At 48.3% G+C, this 17,299-nt stretch overlaps 1 protein-coding gene across 3 annotated transcripts; it reads left to right on the top strand.

The window, feature by feature from the left end:
• The first annotated feature begins 342 nt into the window (after positions 1-342).
• Positions 343-16,518, top strand: LOC123019648 (protein ANTAGONIST OF LIKE HETEROCHROMATIN PROTEIN 1-like). Of its 3 annotated transcripts, XM_044422692.1 has the most exons (4): positions 343-363; positions 619-719; positions 10,023-10,057; positions 14,810-16,518. In XM_044422692.1, exon 4 carries the CDS (start codon positions 14,904-14,906, stop codon positions 16,332-16,334), a length of 1,431 nt encoding a protein of 476 aa, XP_044278627.1. In that variant the 5' UTR covers positions 343-363; positions 619-719; positions 10,023-10,057; positions 14,810-14,903; the 3' UTR covers positions 16,335-16,518. The 3 variants fall into 3 exon arrangements, 2 of the variants coding, with proteins under 2 accessions (XP_044278627.1, XP_044278626.1); XM_044422691.1 differs by lacking the exon at positions 343-363 and having other exon boundaries at positions 508-719; XR_006413945.1 differs by lacking the exons at positions 343-363; positions 619-719; positions 14,810-16,518 and adding an exon at positions 6,297-6,775 and having other exon boundaries at positions 10,023-10,387.
• Positions 16,519-17,299: the final 781 nt, after the last annotated feature.

The following is a 17,299-nucleotide window of genomic DNA, read 5'->3' as shown; positions in this document are numbered from 1 at the left end:
GCTTCGTGTTCAACAGGGAGGAAAAGAACTACCCAAGGAAAGAGGAGATGCAGTGTATTTCCTACCTGGCCAGGCGGACTTCCAACAGCAGTGTGGGCGGGAAGGCGCAAGGGCCGCGCCCAGAGCTAGTCCCTGTTCTCAGGGCTCGCCCCCCCCCACCCCGCTGCATCTGGGACCATCGAATGGCTTATCACAATCGGTCTTCCCTTTTGATCTTACCTTTTCCTGCCTTGACCTCCAGGCTGCCACCGCTGGGGCTATCTGCTAGATGCAACCATACAGTGTCCCAGGAATTTACCAACCCTTTGCAGAAGACCCTGTTGCTGATTGACGGCAAAAGGAGAGGGGATGGCAGAGGATGAGGTGGCTGGATGGGGTCACTGGGGTGGTGGGTGTGGGCTTGGGTGGACTCCTGGGGGATGGTGGAGGACAGGACGGCCTGGAGGAATGTTGTCCATGGGGTTGCGATGGGTCGGGCATGACTTTGCGGCTAACAACCACAACAATCCCCCAATATTGTAAAAGAAACCTTTCTCTCTGTATCTTTCTTTTTTCTAGAAGTCTTTTAGATCCCCACCATGCTTATTCTCAGCATCTTTTTCTTTTTGCTTTTTCCAGCAAAGACAAACCAGTCACCATCCATCTCCTCATCTGCCTCCTCTCCTGCAATTGCAAATGCACTCATTTGTCCGAATCAACAAAAAGGCTTCTTTGTCTAGGTGAGCAGCGATTAGGTAGATCAGAGAGGGTGGCTTAACCACTTGCAAGACTTTGAACAGATGACATACACATGGTAGGCATGTCATGAGTGGAGCTGGGGGTGGGGGGGTGTCAGACTAAATGGCCCAGGAGACCCCTTCTGACTCACTCTGTTTCTGTTCCTAATGACACATAGGACACCAGTGTTCCCATTTTTGGCAAGGAAATGGACCTGCGTCAAGTTTTTCCCTCTGTACCCCCTTTCTCACAGGGTCCCAGTCAGGATGAGCTTACTGAGGACATCCAGGATGGGTAGGACCTGTATGGCTTATTTCCCTATTCCGGCTCATTTTCACCACAGCAGGAAGGATGGGGAAAGGAGAGGATTTCACACACACACCCTGATCACTGCCTTCCCCCAGCCGGACTTTGAGCTCAGGCAATGACCTCATGGATCTTTCCCTCCGTCACGCTGGTTGCATGCAGGCTCCATGCCTTTGCCTCCAGACGAAGCTTGGTCATCAGACAACTGGCCCCACAGGATCAGTGGTGCAGCTACATGGGGACTTTTGTTTCCTGAGGTACCCCCAACCACCCACTCTGAGCCACTTCTGAAAGGGGAACATGTTTAAACCAAGACAAACACGACAGATGCAAACAGACTTGCACATAAAGCCCAGTATAAAAATGTCCTATAGTTACGCATGTTGATCTTTAAACAAATCCCATATTTTGTGGCTCCTGGTGCACCAACGCAAGATCCTGCATGCAGACACCCATCTTGGTAGCTAGCTTTAGTTTCTCTGCCTGGTCAGTCCAGATGGACTGATACTCCAACGTCCGACAACCTGGGGTGGGGGGCAGGTGAGATCCGAATCTCCTGCAGTTAACTGGGGCCAAGCAGGCTGACACAGGCAGACCAGTCTTCTTTTGGGGACATGCCAGGTTGGGAAGTCACCTGATGCACACTGCTGCAAACAGCCACAGTGCCCCACCCGTTGCATCAGGTGACTTCCCAAGATCCTGAACCCCCCAGGACCCCTAGATGCCTCCCATACAACCTGCGTGCAATGTGGGTCTGACAGACTCGCCCATTACCCCAATGTCCAAGCCCTTCTTGGCATGGCCAGTGCCTGTGCCCCAAAATGAGAAGTATGGCCAATCTTACTGTCCATTCAGGGGACCTGTAAATTCCACCTTCATCACCAGATCTGTCAGGAAATCTCTATTAGCAGAACCAGGAGAATGTAAGTTCAGATTCACAGGGAGATGCTGTGCTCAGTCTCAGCAGTTCATTGGCAGGACACCCAGGTACGCTTCTCTGACAGAGGAAAAATCAAGTGCTGTTGGGTAGCCAGTAAACTGAATTGGCTACAAGCTTCCAGATCATTGACAGGATTTTTTTAATAAGTTGTGGATCACATACACAGTTTCAAGGCAGTGATGATCTTCTGAATGGGTAAGAAGGTGAAGACAGTGGGGAATAATACAGAAAAATTGAGAAGTCATGACAGGCATTAGGAAGGCTTGAGTAACAGATAAATAATCAGGAGTTACAGAAATCTAGCAGGTTTCAATGTTTTGGTTTTTACAATCAGAGATACAAAATTCCTTAAGACAAAGCATGAACTAGGTATTTTGACATTGCAAAGGAAGCGCAGCAGGTGAAAGAAAGCAGATGGATCACTGGCATAGCTTGGGGCACTGCTGCCAGATTTTATGTTAAAGGACACACAAACGCGTTATCATTTTATCTGAGGATTTATTTGGGCTTTCCCAACATCATGATGTGCAAACCAGTGATTGTCTTAAATAATTCCTCTGCCTTGCTCAGCCCAAGTACTCCATTACCTTTTACACTTAAATGCAGTTAAAAAAATAATTTGATGCTGCTTCATTGGTCAGTTTTGAGGACTGTTAGAATTCCTGGAATGAAATAATTCAAATCTACATGTTACATGCAACTTATTTATTATATTTCTACGTTGCTTATCAGCCCAAAGACTCTTTCAGTGGTTTACAAATAAAAAATACAATAATGAATATAAACATACAGTGGTACCTCGGCTCACGAACGCCTTGGTTCACGACCAAATCGGGTCGCAAACAAAAATGTCATTAAAATTTTGACGTGGGTCGCAAACTCTGCATTGGGTGGCGACCAAGATCACAGCCATCTCCCCACCCCACCCCCAAGTGGGGCGATGGCCATGATTGTGGTTGAGTTTGTGCAAGGAAGATGTGCGTGATCACGGGCACATTCCTACAGGAAAGACAGGTGCAATCTCGGCCATCTCCCCCCACAACCAGTACAATCGCGGCCATCTCCCCCTCCCCAAGTGGGTAGATGGCCATGATCGTGCTGGTTGTGGGGGGAGATGGCCGAGATCGCGCCCATCTCTCTCCCCACCCCCAGCGCTCCGCGATGACAGGCACCTGCAGGGATGACGGGTGCAATCTTGGTCGTGCTGGGGGGGATGGGGAGATGGTCGTGCTTGTCCTTGGGGTGGGGATGGGGAGATGGCCACAATCTTTGATGTTCTTTGTCACTTTGCTTCACATTTTTCTGATTAAAAAAAATGGTTACAGAACAGATTAACCTTATTTACACTGAACCTTATGGGGAAATTTAACTTGGCTCATGACCAATTTGGGTCATGACCAGAATCCTGGAACAAATTAAGTTTGTGAGCCAAGGTACCACTGTATTACAAAAATTATAACAATGCAATCAATAAATCCAATAGTACAAAAAATACAATAATCCACCCTCCTCCACTGCGACTAAAACAATCTTAGAAGAACAGTAAAAATAAAAGATGATAAAAATCTAACTACTGAAATATTGGGAGAATTAAAAGGTTTTCTCTAGGTGATTTATTTTATATTCAAACTTTCTAAAGGTTTAACTTATTCCAATATGGAGCTCATGAGGCCCAGATGTGAAAAGCATTTGAAGTGTGACAACTGTTATTTTAGAGTCAATAGCTATATGCAGTATCTTGATTTCCTTGATTTTGTGAGATACACTGCCTCAGCAAATGGAAGCTTCATTCTTAATTCACATTGCCAAGAGTTGCCTCGCTTATGTTATGTTAGTCACAAAGTCATGCTCGACGCATCGCAACCCCATGGACAACATTCCTCCAGGCTCTCCTATCCTCCACCATCCCCCGGAGTCCACCTATGCTCACGCCACCTGTTTCAGTGACTCCATCCAGCCACCTCATCCTCTACCGTCCCCTTCTTCTTTTGCCATCTATTGTTCCCAGCATTAGGGTCTTCAGTCCCTGTCTGCAGTGATCTTGGAGCCCAGGAAAATAAAATCTGTCACTACCTCCATTTCTTCCCCATCTATTTGTCAGGAAGTGAGAGGACCAGATGCCATGATCTTAGTTTTCTTAATGTTGAGTTTCCAGCCAACGTTTGCACTCTCCTCTTTTACCCATATCAAGAGGCTCTTGAGTTCCTCTTCACTTTCTGCCACGAGAGTGGCATCATCTGCATATCTGAGGTTGCTGATATTTCTCCTGGCAATCTTAGTTCCAACTTGTGATTCATCTAGGCCCGCCATTTGCATGATGTGCTCTGCTTTGCCTGTTCATACTGTCCATGGGGATTTCATGGCAAGGGCACTGGGGCGGGTTGCCATTCCCTTCTCCACTGCATCAGCTTTTGTCAGAGCCCTCTGCCATGACGTGTCTGTCTTGGGTGGCCCTGCACGGCACGGCTCATGGCTGCATTGTGCTGCACAAGCCCCTTTGCCACGGCAAGGCAGTGGTCCATGAAGGGGGTTGGCTAACTAGAGCACAGCAAATGTGTGCACAGGAAAGCACCCTGCTTTAGAAGACCCCACAAGCTTTGCACCCCCCAAACCTGGGACTAATTGGTTGTGCTCTGCCACAACTGTTATTAAGACTCTTTTCTGAACAGACTCCTTTCCAGCCGCCTCTCTATCGGGGCTGGCATTGGGACAGGCTTGGCTGGGCCCACACCTCTGCAGAGACCCACTGACAAGAGCTGCTCCCCATCTTCTCCATGGCAACCTGCCTGTTCAGCTGCCTCTGCCCAGACAAACCTGGTGAGGTGGAGGAAGCTCAAGAGATGCCCAGTTGTTCTTGCTCAGTGGCTCTCTCGCCTGTCAAGCAAGCAGGCACGACCGAGGAGGAGGGAGAGGAGGCAGAGCAAGAGCAGCTGGGGTCAAGGCAGTGGAAAGGTAGTCTCATGGAGGAAGGGGAATCACTGAGGGTGTCCAACCCAGGGACTTTGGGGAGCTTCTCTTTCTAAGGCCTGTCTTTCATTCTTGTACTCTTCCCTCCCCAGTAATAGTAAGACACTTCCTTGAACTGACTCTGCTTCCAGCTGCCTCTAGGCTGGCTCAGGCAGGATATTTCCTCCTTCCCGGGTAGAAGTGTGACACTATGATACAGTGGTTAAAGTGCTGGGCTGGGGAGATCCGGGTTCTAGTCTCCGCTCAGGCATGAGGCTTACTGGGTGACTTGGGCCAGTTGCTGGTTCTCAGCCTAACCTACTTCACAGGGTTGTTGTTGTGAGGACAAAACGGAAAGGAGCAGGATTCTGCAAGCTGCTTTGGCTTCCTTGTGGTAGAAGAGAGAGGACAGAGGCATAATAAATAAATAACAGGATTGTCTCCTGGGGCAATCCTCCCCCTCAAATTATTCTAGCAGTTATGCTCTAGTAAAAGCAAATGTAAAAACTAAAGATGTTCTGCCCGAAGTGTGAGGTGTCCCCTCATTCCGCGCAAGGGTAGGATCTGCCTACCCAATTTCCCCGCCGGGCCTCCCAGCAGTCCAACTGGGCCAGTAGCGAACCAGGGAGAGCAGGAATAAATCCACGCGGCAATGGATTTAATTGTAAAATAGCACAATCAGTTGATCAATTTGATTAACGAAGTCAGCGTTGCCGCTGGCATTTCGCCCCCACCCCGAAACCTTGCAGCGTCCAGGCTCCGCCAAGAGAAGACAACAGAAACCCCTGGTGAACGCAGGGGCTGGTCCAGGTTGCATTTTTTCCGCCCGCTCCATGACGCAAAACCACATCCCCCTCCCCGCCTTGGACGTGCTGGGGGTTTAATTTGGGCATGCCCACACCTGATCTCCCCCTCCCGGCTGCCTTCACCCGAGTGCAGAAAGGGACAGGGGCTCACCTGATCCCGGAATTGGGGGGGGGGGTCGCCAACGCAATGCCTGAAGCATACCAAGTTCCGCTTACTCGTTGCAACAAGGCAGGATGAGCAAGGCAACGGGGGCGGGAAAGCGCAATGGCGTGGAGGACCTGCGCCCGGCTTCCCTCCCCAAATGATCTTCCTCTCTAGGCATCTCCTAGTTCAGTTCATTTAACTCTTGGCAATCCGAGCAGCCGCCGCCGCCGCCGCCGCCGCCGCCGCCTCTTCTGGAGCTCTCACAGTAGGAAACGTGCATTGTCTGCATTAATGGGTGGCTTCCCCGCAAGCGCTGCTTGCAGCAACCGCTTGTTCCGTTGCTGACGGAGAGCTTTTCTGCTTTCTTGCGGAATGAAAGCGTTTCGCGTGCGTGTATGCGTGTGTATGTGTGGGATTGGCCTTCTGAGGGTTAAATGAGGAGCATTTCCTGTAAAGGATGGGGGGGGTCTCCTTCCGTCCCCTAATCCCCTTTCTCTAGAAATCTCCTAGCACAGTTCATTTAACCCTCGGAAGGCCACGCAGCAGAGGCCTTTTCTCTGGATCTCGCAGAGTAGAACTACTTTAGCGCAATACATTTACTCCACAGTGATTGGGAGGGGCGGCTTTCTTTGGGGTGCTGCCGGCACTGACTGTTTTATACTCTTTTCCACTCTTTTCTGCTCCCCCACCCCGAATAAAACTGTTCAGCTAATTGCTAGGTTCGCCCAACATGATAGGGCACATGGCTTGTGAAACTTTGTTCGCTGTTTAGAGCCTGTTCTTGCCAAGGAAAGGCCACAAGAAACTTGTGCAAGTCAGCCCAGGACACAGAAACATAAACACGGGGTGGTGGTACCGAAGTGCAATCCGGTGTATGCCTACTTGGAAGTAAGCGCCACTGACTTCAGTTCCCAGGTAAGTGGGTACCAGATTGTGCTCCTAGTTCTTCTGCGAAAAAGAAATTTAGAAACGTTTCCTTGATCCTGCTTTGAGAAATGCAGAAAAGGATCTTGTTGTTTGTGTATCCTCCATATACTCTTTCTTGGCCTTGCCTTGTGAAGCGTCTGTGCTTTGCTGTATTTCTAGAGGAATCCTCCAGGTTGCTGAGCTAAACCGATCTGCAGCCAAAAGTTGTATGGGTTTGTTTATTTATTAAATTTGTGTAAAAGCTGCCTGTTAGCAACATCTGAGCAGCCATTACAATATAATATCAAAAATAACATTAATTAAATGATAGACTTAAAATAACATAATAAATAAAATCAATAAAACAATGAAACAATAAAATTAAATTAAAACATATATTAGTATAATTTTAAAAAGCCATGCACTGATATAAATAGTCTAGTATGTATTTGCAAGTTTGACCACATCTCCCAAACCTGGTGCTCATCAGATGTGCTGAACCAGATGTTTCTTAAGGCAAGATAGGATGGGTTCCCAGGCTCTCCATCTAAACTTGTGCCTGAAATATCTGAGAAAACAAAAAGGGCTTCTTTGGCTATATTTGTTACTGTTGTTGTTAGTTGTGCAGTTGTGTCCAACCCAGCACGACCCCATGGACAACATTCCTCCAGGCCTTCCTGTCCTCCGCCATCCCCCGAGTCCAGCTAAGCTCACACCAACTGCTTCAGTGACTCCATCTGACAGCCTCATTCTCTGATGTCCCCTTCTTCTTTTGCCATCCATTGTTCCCAGCATTAGGCTCTTCTCCAGGGAGTCCTTCCTTCTCATTAGGTGGCCAAAGTATTTGAGTTTCATCTTCAGGATCTGGCCTTCTAAAGAGCAGTCAGGGTTGATCTCCCCTGGGTTTGATCACCTTGCGGTCCAGGGGACTCACAGCAGTCCCCTCCAGCACCACAATTCAAAGGCCTCGATCCTTTGGCGCTCAGCCTTCCTTATGGTCCAACTTTCACAGCCATAAATTGCAACTGGGAAAACCATAGCCTTGACTATACGCACTTTTGTCGGCAGGATGATGTCTCTGCTTTTTAGTATGCTGTCTAGATTTGCCATAGCTTTCCTTCCAAGGAGCAAGTGTCTTTTAATTTCTTGGCTGCAGTCCACGTCTGCGGTGATCTTAGAGCCCAGGAAAATAAAATCTGTCACTACTGCCATTTCTTCCCTATTTATTTGCCAGGAAGTGAGAGGACCGGATGCCATGATCTTAGTTTTCTTAATGTTGAGTTTCAAGCCAACTTCTGCGCTCTCCTCCTTCACATGCATCTCTTTAGATCCTCTTCACTTTCTGCCATGAGAGTGGTATCATCTGCATATCTGAAGTTGTTGATATTTCTCCCAGCAATCTTAATTCCAACTGGTGATTCATCTAGGCCCGCCTTTCTCATGATGTGCTCTGCATATAAGTTAAATAGGCAGGGCAACAATATACAGCCTTGCCGAACTCCTTTCTCAATTTTGAACCAATCCGTGGTTCCTTGTCCAGTTCTCACTGTTGCTTCTTGACCCGCATATAGGTTTCTCAAGAGACAAATAAGATGGTCTGGTACTCCCATCTCTTTAAGGACTTGCCACAATTTGTTGTGATCCACACAATCTAAGGTTTTAGCATTGTCAATGAAGCAGAAGTAGATGTTTTTCTGGAACTCCCTAGCTTTCTCCATGATCCAGCGTATGTTGGCAATTTGATCTCTAGCTCCTCTGCCTCTTCGAAACCCTGCCTGTACCTCTGGTAGTTCTCAGTCCACGTACTGCTGGAGCCTGGCTTGTAGGATTTTGAGCATAATTTTGCTAGCACGTGAAATGAGTGCAGTGGTGCGGTAGTTTGAACATTCTTTGGCATTGCCCTTCTTTGGGATCGGAATGTAAACTGACCTTTTCCAATCCTGTGGCCGCTGTTGGCTATATTAGGGGGGAAATAAAAAGATAGTGGAAAGGGTTGGCCGATTGCTTAAGTAGGATGGTGAATGGTTTGCTTGTGACAGTGGGAAGGGGTGACCCCTAGTTTGTTCCATCTTCTCCCATAAGAGCAGTTATGTTAAATCTAGTTCAAGTAGCACAATTTCCAGACCTTCTGAATACAGGAAGCATTTCTGAAAGACCACACCTCCTTAGATATCAAAGAATTTGCACAGGGGACAACCCATGCTACGTGCTTGGAGTGCAGAAAGAGTTTAAATAAGAATGCAAACCTCAGTAAACAGCAAATAAACTATACAAGGGAGAAACCATGTAAGTGTTTGGAGTGTGGAAAAAGCTTCTCTCAAATGTACATCTTATTACCACTGAATAATTTCTTATCACCTACCTGCACAGGCCACCTTCCTATGGGTGGGCCCTCTTCCCCTTCATCATCCAAGGTCAGATCCTCATCTGATGTGCAGGGGGTGAATTTGGACACATCCCCCTTACAGGTCTTCGCACCCCTCCTCACTCTCCTGCTGCCCATCCCTCTCCTCGCCTCTCCAGCCCAATGACTCCCCCCAAATACTCAAGGAAAGGCAGGAGTTCACTTGATGCCACAAGAATCATGGAAGCAAGACCTGCAAAATTTAAAAGAACTCTTGCCTCTGAAGGAGGAAGGGAGGACAGGAAGGGCCTGTAGGAGGAAGATGCACTTCCTCCAGAAGACCCGCCCCTTCTTCCCCAAATCCCCTGCCTCTGCGGGTCTCCAGATGTGCGTATTTCACTTAAAGGTCAATTCAGAGCTCAGAATCTTTCCAAGCAGGACTAACTCCCAGGTACTGTTGGCATCGATTGTTCTGCCCGGTACTATATATATTTTTGCCAGATCAAACTTTTGAACTTTTGTGCAATTTGTTTTGGTTGTTAAAATGTTGCACCCTGTTCAGAGGCTGTTCTTGTCCAGAGTTTCAGAAGATCACAAGAGATGCAACAGGTCAGCTCAGGACACTGAAATTTAAAAAGGAGCAAAAATGTTCTGCGGTAGAAATAAGCCCTGTTGCATTCAGCTCTCACGTAACTGGGTACAAAATGCAGCCCTAGTTCCCCTGGGAAACTGGAGGGAGAAATACCTTCACAGTAGGACATTTCCTTAGTTCTGCTTTGAGAGATTCAGATTAAAGATCCTCTTACTTCTGTTTTATATTGCATTTTTTCTATGCACATTTCATATATTAATTATCTCCTCAGTTGATGTTATTTATTCATGTTTTTTTCTGCATGGAAATAAATCTCCTAGGTGGTCCAGAAGAAAACCAGAAAACTACTGAAAAGGTAAACATCCCAATAATGGTAAGACCAAAGCACGCCATTCCACGGTATCACTGGAACAGGTGCAGTTTTTACAATGGGCATGGAAGGTGCCTCTCGGTTACATTTTCATTTGTGCAGAGGCACTTCGGTGGGTGGGAAAGGCAGAAGACGGAAGAGGGCAGGATAAGATTCCTCTGGAGCCTTCCTTGGTCTCCGTCTCCCCCAAGCGTCCTTGCCAGGTGAGATGCATGACTCCTCCCACAATGTTGGCATTTGCCTAGTCGGGCATAGGAATCCGAGAAAGCCAAAGAGAGGAAAACAGAATAGCAGAATAGCATGCTGGGAACAATAGATGGCAAAAGAAGGAGGGGAGGCAGAAGGTGAGGTGGCTGGATGGAGTCCCTGAAGCAGTAGGCCTGAGCTTAGGTGGACCCCGGGGGATGGTGGAGGACAGGAGGGCCTGGAGGAGTGTTGTCCATGGGGCCGCGATGGGTCGGACACGACTTCGCAACTAGCAACAAATCTTATTTATTGATTTATTTGCTGCTTTTGTATACTGTTGGTAGCTTGCAAAACGCTCAGAATGGTTTGATTGGTAGCATGACAGCCCAGCAATCTGCAAACATCCCCCTCCCAAAAAAAAGAGGGAGGAAGGGAGAGAAGAGACAGGTTTGACATCCAGAAGTTCCCTCTTGCATTCCCGAGCTGCCTGTCTGGGGATCTGATGTGGGGCAGTGGATTTACTGCTCATGGGATGCTTCAGCTCTGGGTCCTCATCTAAGCTGCAGTGGTAAATTTGGACATGCACCCAAGTATTGCCAGACTATAAAAAGCCGCCAGGGACTTGTCTTTTGCTCTGGTGGGCATGAGAAGCAGATTTCAGCTAAACATTAGAAGATATTTCCGAAGAGCTCTTCCTCTGTGGAGCAGACTCCTTGGAAGGCGGCCAGTTCTCCTTTGATGACGGTGATCATAGGATGAGACGCCCCCTGCCAGGTAGCGATAAGATTCCTGCACAAAACATTGGGGTGGACTAGACAACCTTGAAGGTACTTCCAACTCTAGCAGCTATCCTATCTTAAAATATCGTTAGCAAACAGACTCTAGAATTTAGGGTTTTTGCTTTTCCTACATTTCATTTTTAACCCACCCTGCCTCCAAGAAGCTCATGGAGAACCCCACATTTTGACTTCAAATCTTCCCCAAAATTGAGGTAGGTTAGACTGAGAGTTGTCCAGGGAGCTCTGAAGCGGAAAGGGGAACTGAGCACAGATGGAAGTCTAATGCACTAAAGCTGCTGCATCACACCAGGCCTAGAAACACTAAAAGCCCCTGCATGTAGACAACTAGCACATCATGGAACAGGAGCAGCATTTCCTGACAGACTACTTTTCTTCCTGCAAGGACCTATTTTTGCCTGGAAAAAAATTCTAAGAATTCTTGGAATTAATATTTGCTACAACTAGGAGCAGGGAGAATCTTCTCCATGTTCATATGGTTGTTCCTGTAGAATTTGGGAAATTGAGCTAACCAGAGCTAGCGTTCCATATACACCAAAATGAGGAGGCAAGCTGGACTGTACCACTTTGGGCTGCAGGTAGGGGATTTCATTTTGAAATATTCATTTTTGAAGAATTAAAATCCCTAGAAGCAGAAAACTGGCATAGCAGGAAAAGGGCTGGGTTAGAAACTCTCTGCTGGATTTTAATTTTCAGGGAGTTTTGTTTTAGGCTTTCATGTGATGGGGGGACATTTGAAAAAAAAATCTCCTTCAACATTGAGTCGCACTTTAGCATCCCATTGACTATGTGAGGTAGAGTTTACCAGGGAGGATAGAATATTCCAGGGACCCTTTCCGCTCTAGCAACTTTAACCACAATCTAACACTGCTTCAGGGCACCCTGCAACAAAATTAATGCACTAAAAAGAGGGAGGATCAAAAGCAACAATTGGGAAATATTATGCTGAGCTTACTTCCAGAGGAGAGCCAGTATGGTCTGCAGATAAGGGTGTTGGTCTGGGGACCTGGGAGATCTGGGTTCTAGTCCTCCCTCAGCCATGGGGTTTTGGGGGCCAGTCATTCACTCTCAGGTCAACCTACCTCACAGGGTTGTTGTTGTGAGGATGAGATGGAACTGTGTAAACTGCCTTGAGCTCCTCCTCAGGGGAAGATGTGAGCTATAAATGCCATGTGATGATAATACGGTCTAGTTCCCTTGGGAGCATCTCTCCAATATTTCCCTAAGATCCATTCCAGTCGCAACAGCCTCTGTAGGAATCACAGGAAAGAAAGTAAGAGATGTTTCTTTGGTCTCCACCCCTTTTCCAGAAGGCACAGAGATTGTGTGTATGTTTGTACTTGAGACACTTGTTAATGTACTTATCTTTTTAGTATGTTTATACCCCACCATTTTCCCCTACAAGAAACCCAAACAACTTACATTGTCCTCTTTCTTTCCATTTGATCTTCACAACAACCCTGTGAGGTAGGTTAGGCTGACAGTTGGCAACTGACCCAAGTTATCCAGTGAGCTTCTTGGCCATGTGGGGTCTAAAACCTGGCTCTCCCGAGCCCTGGTCCTACACTCTAACCACTAAACCACACTGTCACGCTAACCACTATGTGACAATTGTATTCATCTGTCCCCTTACCCTGCTTCCTGAAAGAGGCTTGAAATCTGGAGTTGGCAAAACTGTAAGCGAGGCCCTTTGGCTTTAACTTCTGTTCAGTGCTGTGATGGATCAGACCTCAGACCCTGCCCCTCTCCTTTCTAGAGATAGCTTTGAACAAACAACAGGGCCAGATGTGGCCTCCCAATCTGCACCCCTGTGCCTTCTGGGCTGACTTCCACTTGTGCTTCTTGAACAACACCCCCCACCCCATGTAAAAGAAGCTTTGGAGGGCAGAGGGAGAATGAATACTTGAGGACACCCCCCCACCCCCGCTTAAGGATTGGTCAGTTTGAATTCGCCTCCCTGGGCATTGTTCAGCCTCAGAAACATATTTTGGCCCTTGGAAAAGGTCATGTTTTTCCCACTTGAAAAGGGAAGAAGCAAAATTATGGAATGCGCTGCTGGGAGGGATTCGCCTGGCACCGAGCTTATACTCCCTTCCGCGCCAGATCAAACCCTTTTTATTTAACCGGTATTTTAAAAGTTAGTACTTTAATGTACAGTCGCTTTTTACTTAATTTTTTTTATTCGCTATATGTTATTTATTATTGTTAGAGATTGTTTTAATGCATTTGATTTTAATGATTGTAAGCTGTCCTGAGATGCTATGCATAAGGGACGGCATTTAAAAGTTTTAGATAGATAAATAAACAAACATCAGCCCAAATGTGTGAGGAAGTCCCAGACTGGGGGCTTCTCCCTCCCACAGCTTGTGAGCTGTTTTGGAGAGCACTTTTTTGGCCTCTGATCAGTAAGCTCTAGGTGTTTCAGCTTTAGAATTTCTCAATGCTCGAATGCTCGATTTTATTATTATTATTGTTATTATTGTTATTATTATTATAACATTTCTATGCCGCCCCTTGCCGAAGCCTCAGGGCAGCTTACAAACACAGTAAAATACAATAAAATACAAAAATAACAATATAAAATTAAAATTAACAATATAAAATAAATAAAAATATAAAATATAAAAGAAAGATTTTAGCTAGAGTATTTCTCAATGTCTTTCTGCTTGATCCTTCAACAAATGCATGATGAAGATTCGAAAGGGCAGTTGCCTTTAATTGTCTTCCCATGGGCTCACCACTTTGCAAATACCCTAATCAGTCTGTTAGGGAGTTTAGAAGATGCTCTGACAAAGGACCCCTCTTTTTCCATATATAAAAGCCAGGAGCCTGCCTTCTCCTGGGGGCAGGATAGCAAAAAGATAAGGGTGTGTGACACCTGCGGAAGACCAGAAAAGGGTGTCTTGCAACCTGTCCTACCTTGCAAGGTACAGGTGCAGATACACTGATGTGTCCCTTTGAGCACTTTCTGAATAAAAACTCCAATGATTAAAAAAAGAACAGGGAGATTTATTATAGGGCTGGGCTGAGGAAGAGTGCTGTGTGACTCAGAAAAGTGGCAGACTACGTTATGTTCATTTGCTGTCCATTATTATTATTATTATTTGTTAGATTTGCAGTTTGGGCACGTGAATTCTGAAAAAGGAGGAACTGTATGACCAAAAAAGGGGCAAAAGAGGACATGAATTAGCATAAAATGTGTATGTGCTAATTGTGTAGCATGTGCACATTGTAAATTGTAAGATGTGTAGATACAAACTTAGAAATAATGGTTATGATAACTGGATTGTTATTACAAATATATCATAAGCATAATTAACTTTAAAAGGAATACAGACTCGTTTTACATCAGACGGCAATCTATGATAAATAACCCCTGCTATAGGTCTGGTGTGGTGCTTGGACTGCTGGCCTGGGCACCTCGTTCCTGCTTGGCCATGAAGGTCACTGAATGACCTGGGCCAGTCACGTACTCAGCCTAGCCTACCTCGCAGGGCTGTTTTTATGAGGTGAAAATGGAGCCGTGCAAGCCATCTTGGGTTCTTCACCGGAGGACAAATGATGGGCTGTAAATGCAATGTAATAACAATAATAAAGGCAGTCCTGTTGTGTGAACCCAGCACGATGGCTTTAGTGTCTGTCGTCAGCCATGAACAACCCATGCTGAGAACCCACGATGTGTCATTAGGTTGCGAAGCCTGGGCTGTTTAAACCGTGAGCTCTTCTTGTTTTCCAAACCTTTCTCTGCCCACAGTTGGCCGCCAACTGTTCCTTCTCCAGCCGAAGCTGAGCGCACCCTGCTCGTTCCCTGAACAAACAGCTCCACCAGCAAAGGCCGAGAAGCCAGTATGGGCGAGAAAGCCGCACTCATGGCGTCCATGCACACGATCCTGCAGTGCATCATCGAGAATCACGACGCCGAGGAGGAGCTGTTCCAGCAGCACTTGCGGGTCCACCGGATGGCGGCCGAGGCCCTCCAGCAGCACCTCAGCACAGTCAGGGCTGTGGAAGGGGCCGTCCTGCACTTCGACAGGGACCAGCTGTGGGACCACACGCGGAGCTTCAGCCAGATGCACCAGAGGATGAACGTCATCGTGGAGAAGGCGCAGGTGGCCATGGCCACCATCGCCATGGCCGACCACCTGAACACAGACCTGTCCTTCACGCGCAACTGGACCCTGCCCCGCACGGAGGCCGTGTGGGCCTCCATGCTCGAGCTGGACAACTGGGATGACGCCCGCTTCCGCGGAAGCTTCCGGATGTCGCGGGAAACGTTCGACGCCATCGCTGAAGAAATCAGTCCAATCATCCAGAGACAAAATACAGTCATGCGGCGGGCGATACCGGTCAAGAAAAGGTTAGCTCTGACTCTGTACAAACTGGCGTTCAACCTGAGCTACCTCCCGCTGAGTACCACCTTCGGTGTGGGGAAGTCGACGGCCTGTGAAATTTTCAGAGACACGGTACGAGCTCTGAATCATCTGTATCTCGCTGACGTTATTAAGGTGGGAGATGAGGAGAAGAACATCCAAGGCTTCCGTGAGCTTGGATTTCCGTACGTGGGGGCCAGCCTGGATTCATCCTATATAAGAATCCTTGCTCCGGAGCAGCGGGGCCCGGAGTACCACAACCAAAAGTGCTTCTACCGCATGGTTTTGCAGGCTGTAGTGGATGCGAAGGGCAGGTTCATGGATGTGTACACGGGTCTATCTGGGAAAGGTCGTGACTCCTGCGTCTTCTGGAGCTCCCCAGTGGCAGAGAAACTGTCCAAAGGCACGTTCTTCACCGGTCCCCCCGTGATGCTGAACGGCGTCGCCGTGCGGCCCCTCGTCTTGGGCAGCCAGTCTTTTGCCCCTCAGCCCTGGCTCCTGGCCCCGTTCCACAGTCCGAAGACCAGCAAGGAAAAGAACTTCAACTATTACCACAGCAGGGCAAGGCTGCAGGCGGAGAGAGCCTTCGAGCGGCTGAAGTCGCGCTGGTGCTCTCTCCACTCGCTCCTGGACGTGGAGGATGACCTCATAGCGGACGTGATCGTCGTGTGCTGTGTGCTTCACAACATCTGCGAATCGAGGGGAGACGTGCTCCTGCAGGACAACCCACACCTCCCGGGACCCGGGGCCGAGAGTGACGCCCTCCCCGTGGAGCCCGAGACCGAGCAGCCCGGCCAGCAGCCGCCGAGTCCCCGCTCGGAGGCAGCGCTGCGCCGCGAGGCGCAAGCCGTGCACGCGGCCATAGCGGACTTCATCTGGGACCACAATCCGCACGTTAGTTGTGGCTAAGGTGCTGTGCCGCCACAGCTGGTATCGTTTTCCGGATCGTGTGGCCGGGAGGGGCATTGTGTTGCCAGCACTCCCTTCCGGCCGGGGTGGGAGCCCCGCTTTCACAGCCCGGTGCTGACAGAGGGGCTGCAAAAAGCTCCCCAACCTGAACCAGCTATGAATAAAACGTGTTGGGCAATGCGCATCCGGAGTGTGTTTTTGTCCTAAAAGTTCGGGAGCTCCCCTTTGCAAGGGAGAGGCGTCGGAGGGGAGGGCGGTTTGAATGCAGCATCAAGAGGAGTAGGTATATTTCAGTGCCGCTTAGCATGGAAGTCGACGGCCATGCGCAGGGCAAGGGACACAGGTTGGGAGACGGGGAATCCACGGACATGTTGATGTGGCAGTCGAAAGGATGGGGAAAAGTGCAGAGAAGCAGCGGGAGGAAGAAGCACGGATGAAGAAAGGAGCTTGTCTAACCAGCGCTTCAGGTGCGCTCGAGTGTCGCGGCCCTTCCAGCTCTGGACCTCAGTGGGCAGCAAGGGAGGTTTGCCGCAAAGAGTCTTCGAGGGGAGACAAGCAGCTGCGAGCGGAAAGGGGAGGAATTTGTTGGCACAGCAGACGCTTTCCAGAAGGCAACCAACACGGGACAGACCCTGAACCGGCGGTGAGGAGGCTGCCTTGCGGAGTGAAGCCTTGCACATAATCCGCCTAGGGCCCTGTTGGACTAACTTGGTTGCGGGATATGCGTTTAAGAATAAATAAAATAAAATACCATTGGGCTGGCCTTCAGAGTGACAAAGACTTCAGGGGAGGGTGCCATAAACAACCCGTGAGATGGGAAAGCACACCACGAAACACCTCAAGCTATAAACCATGGGCTGTTGTGATGTGCAAAGTGGCCCCAGTGGCACAGTTCGCATGTTCACCGGAGCCCAGTTGATAACAACAAGCCATGGGTTATTTGGGGAGATTTTCCCTCTGAAATG

The sequence above is a fragment of the Varanus komodoensis genome, unplaced genomic scaffold, assembly GCF_004798865.1.
Source record: "Varanus komodoensis strain SLA01 unplaced genomic scaffold, ASM479886v1 scaffold133, whole genome shotgun sequence".
In the NCBI taxonomy this organism is placed as follows: domain Eukaryota; kingdom Metazoa; phylum Chordata; class Lepidosauria; order Squamata; family Varanidae; genus Varanus; species Varanus komodoensis.
Note: the sequence above shows the minus strand (reverse complement) of the source record. Positions and strands in the feature narration are given on the sequence as shown.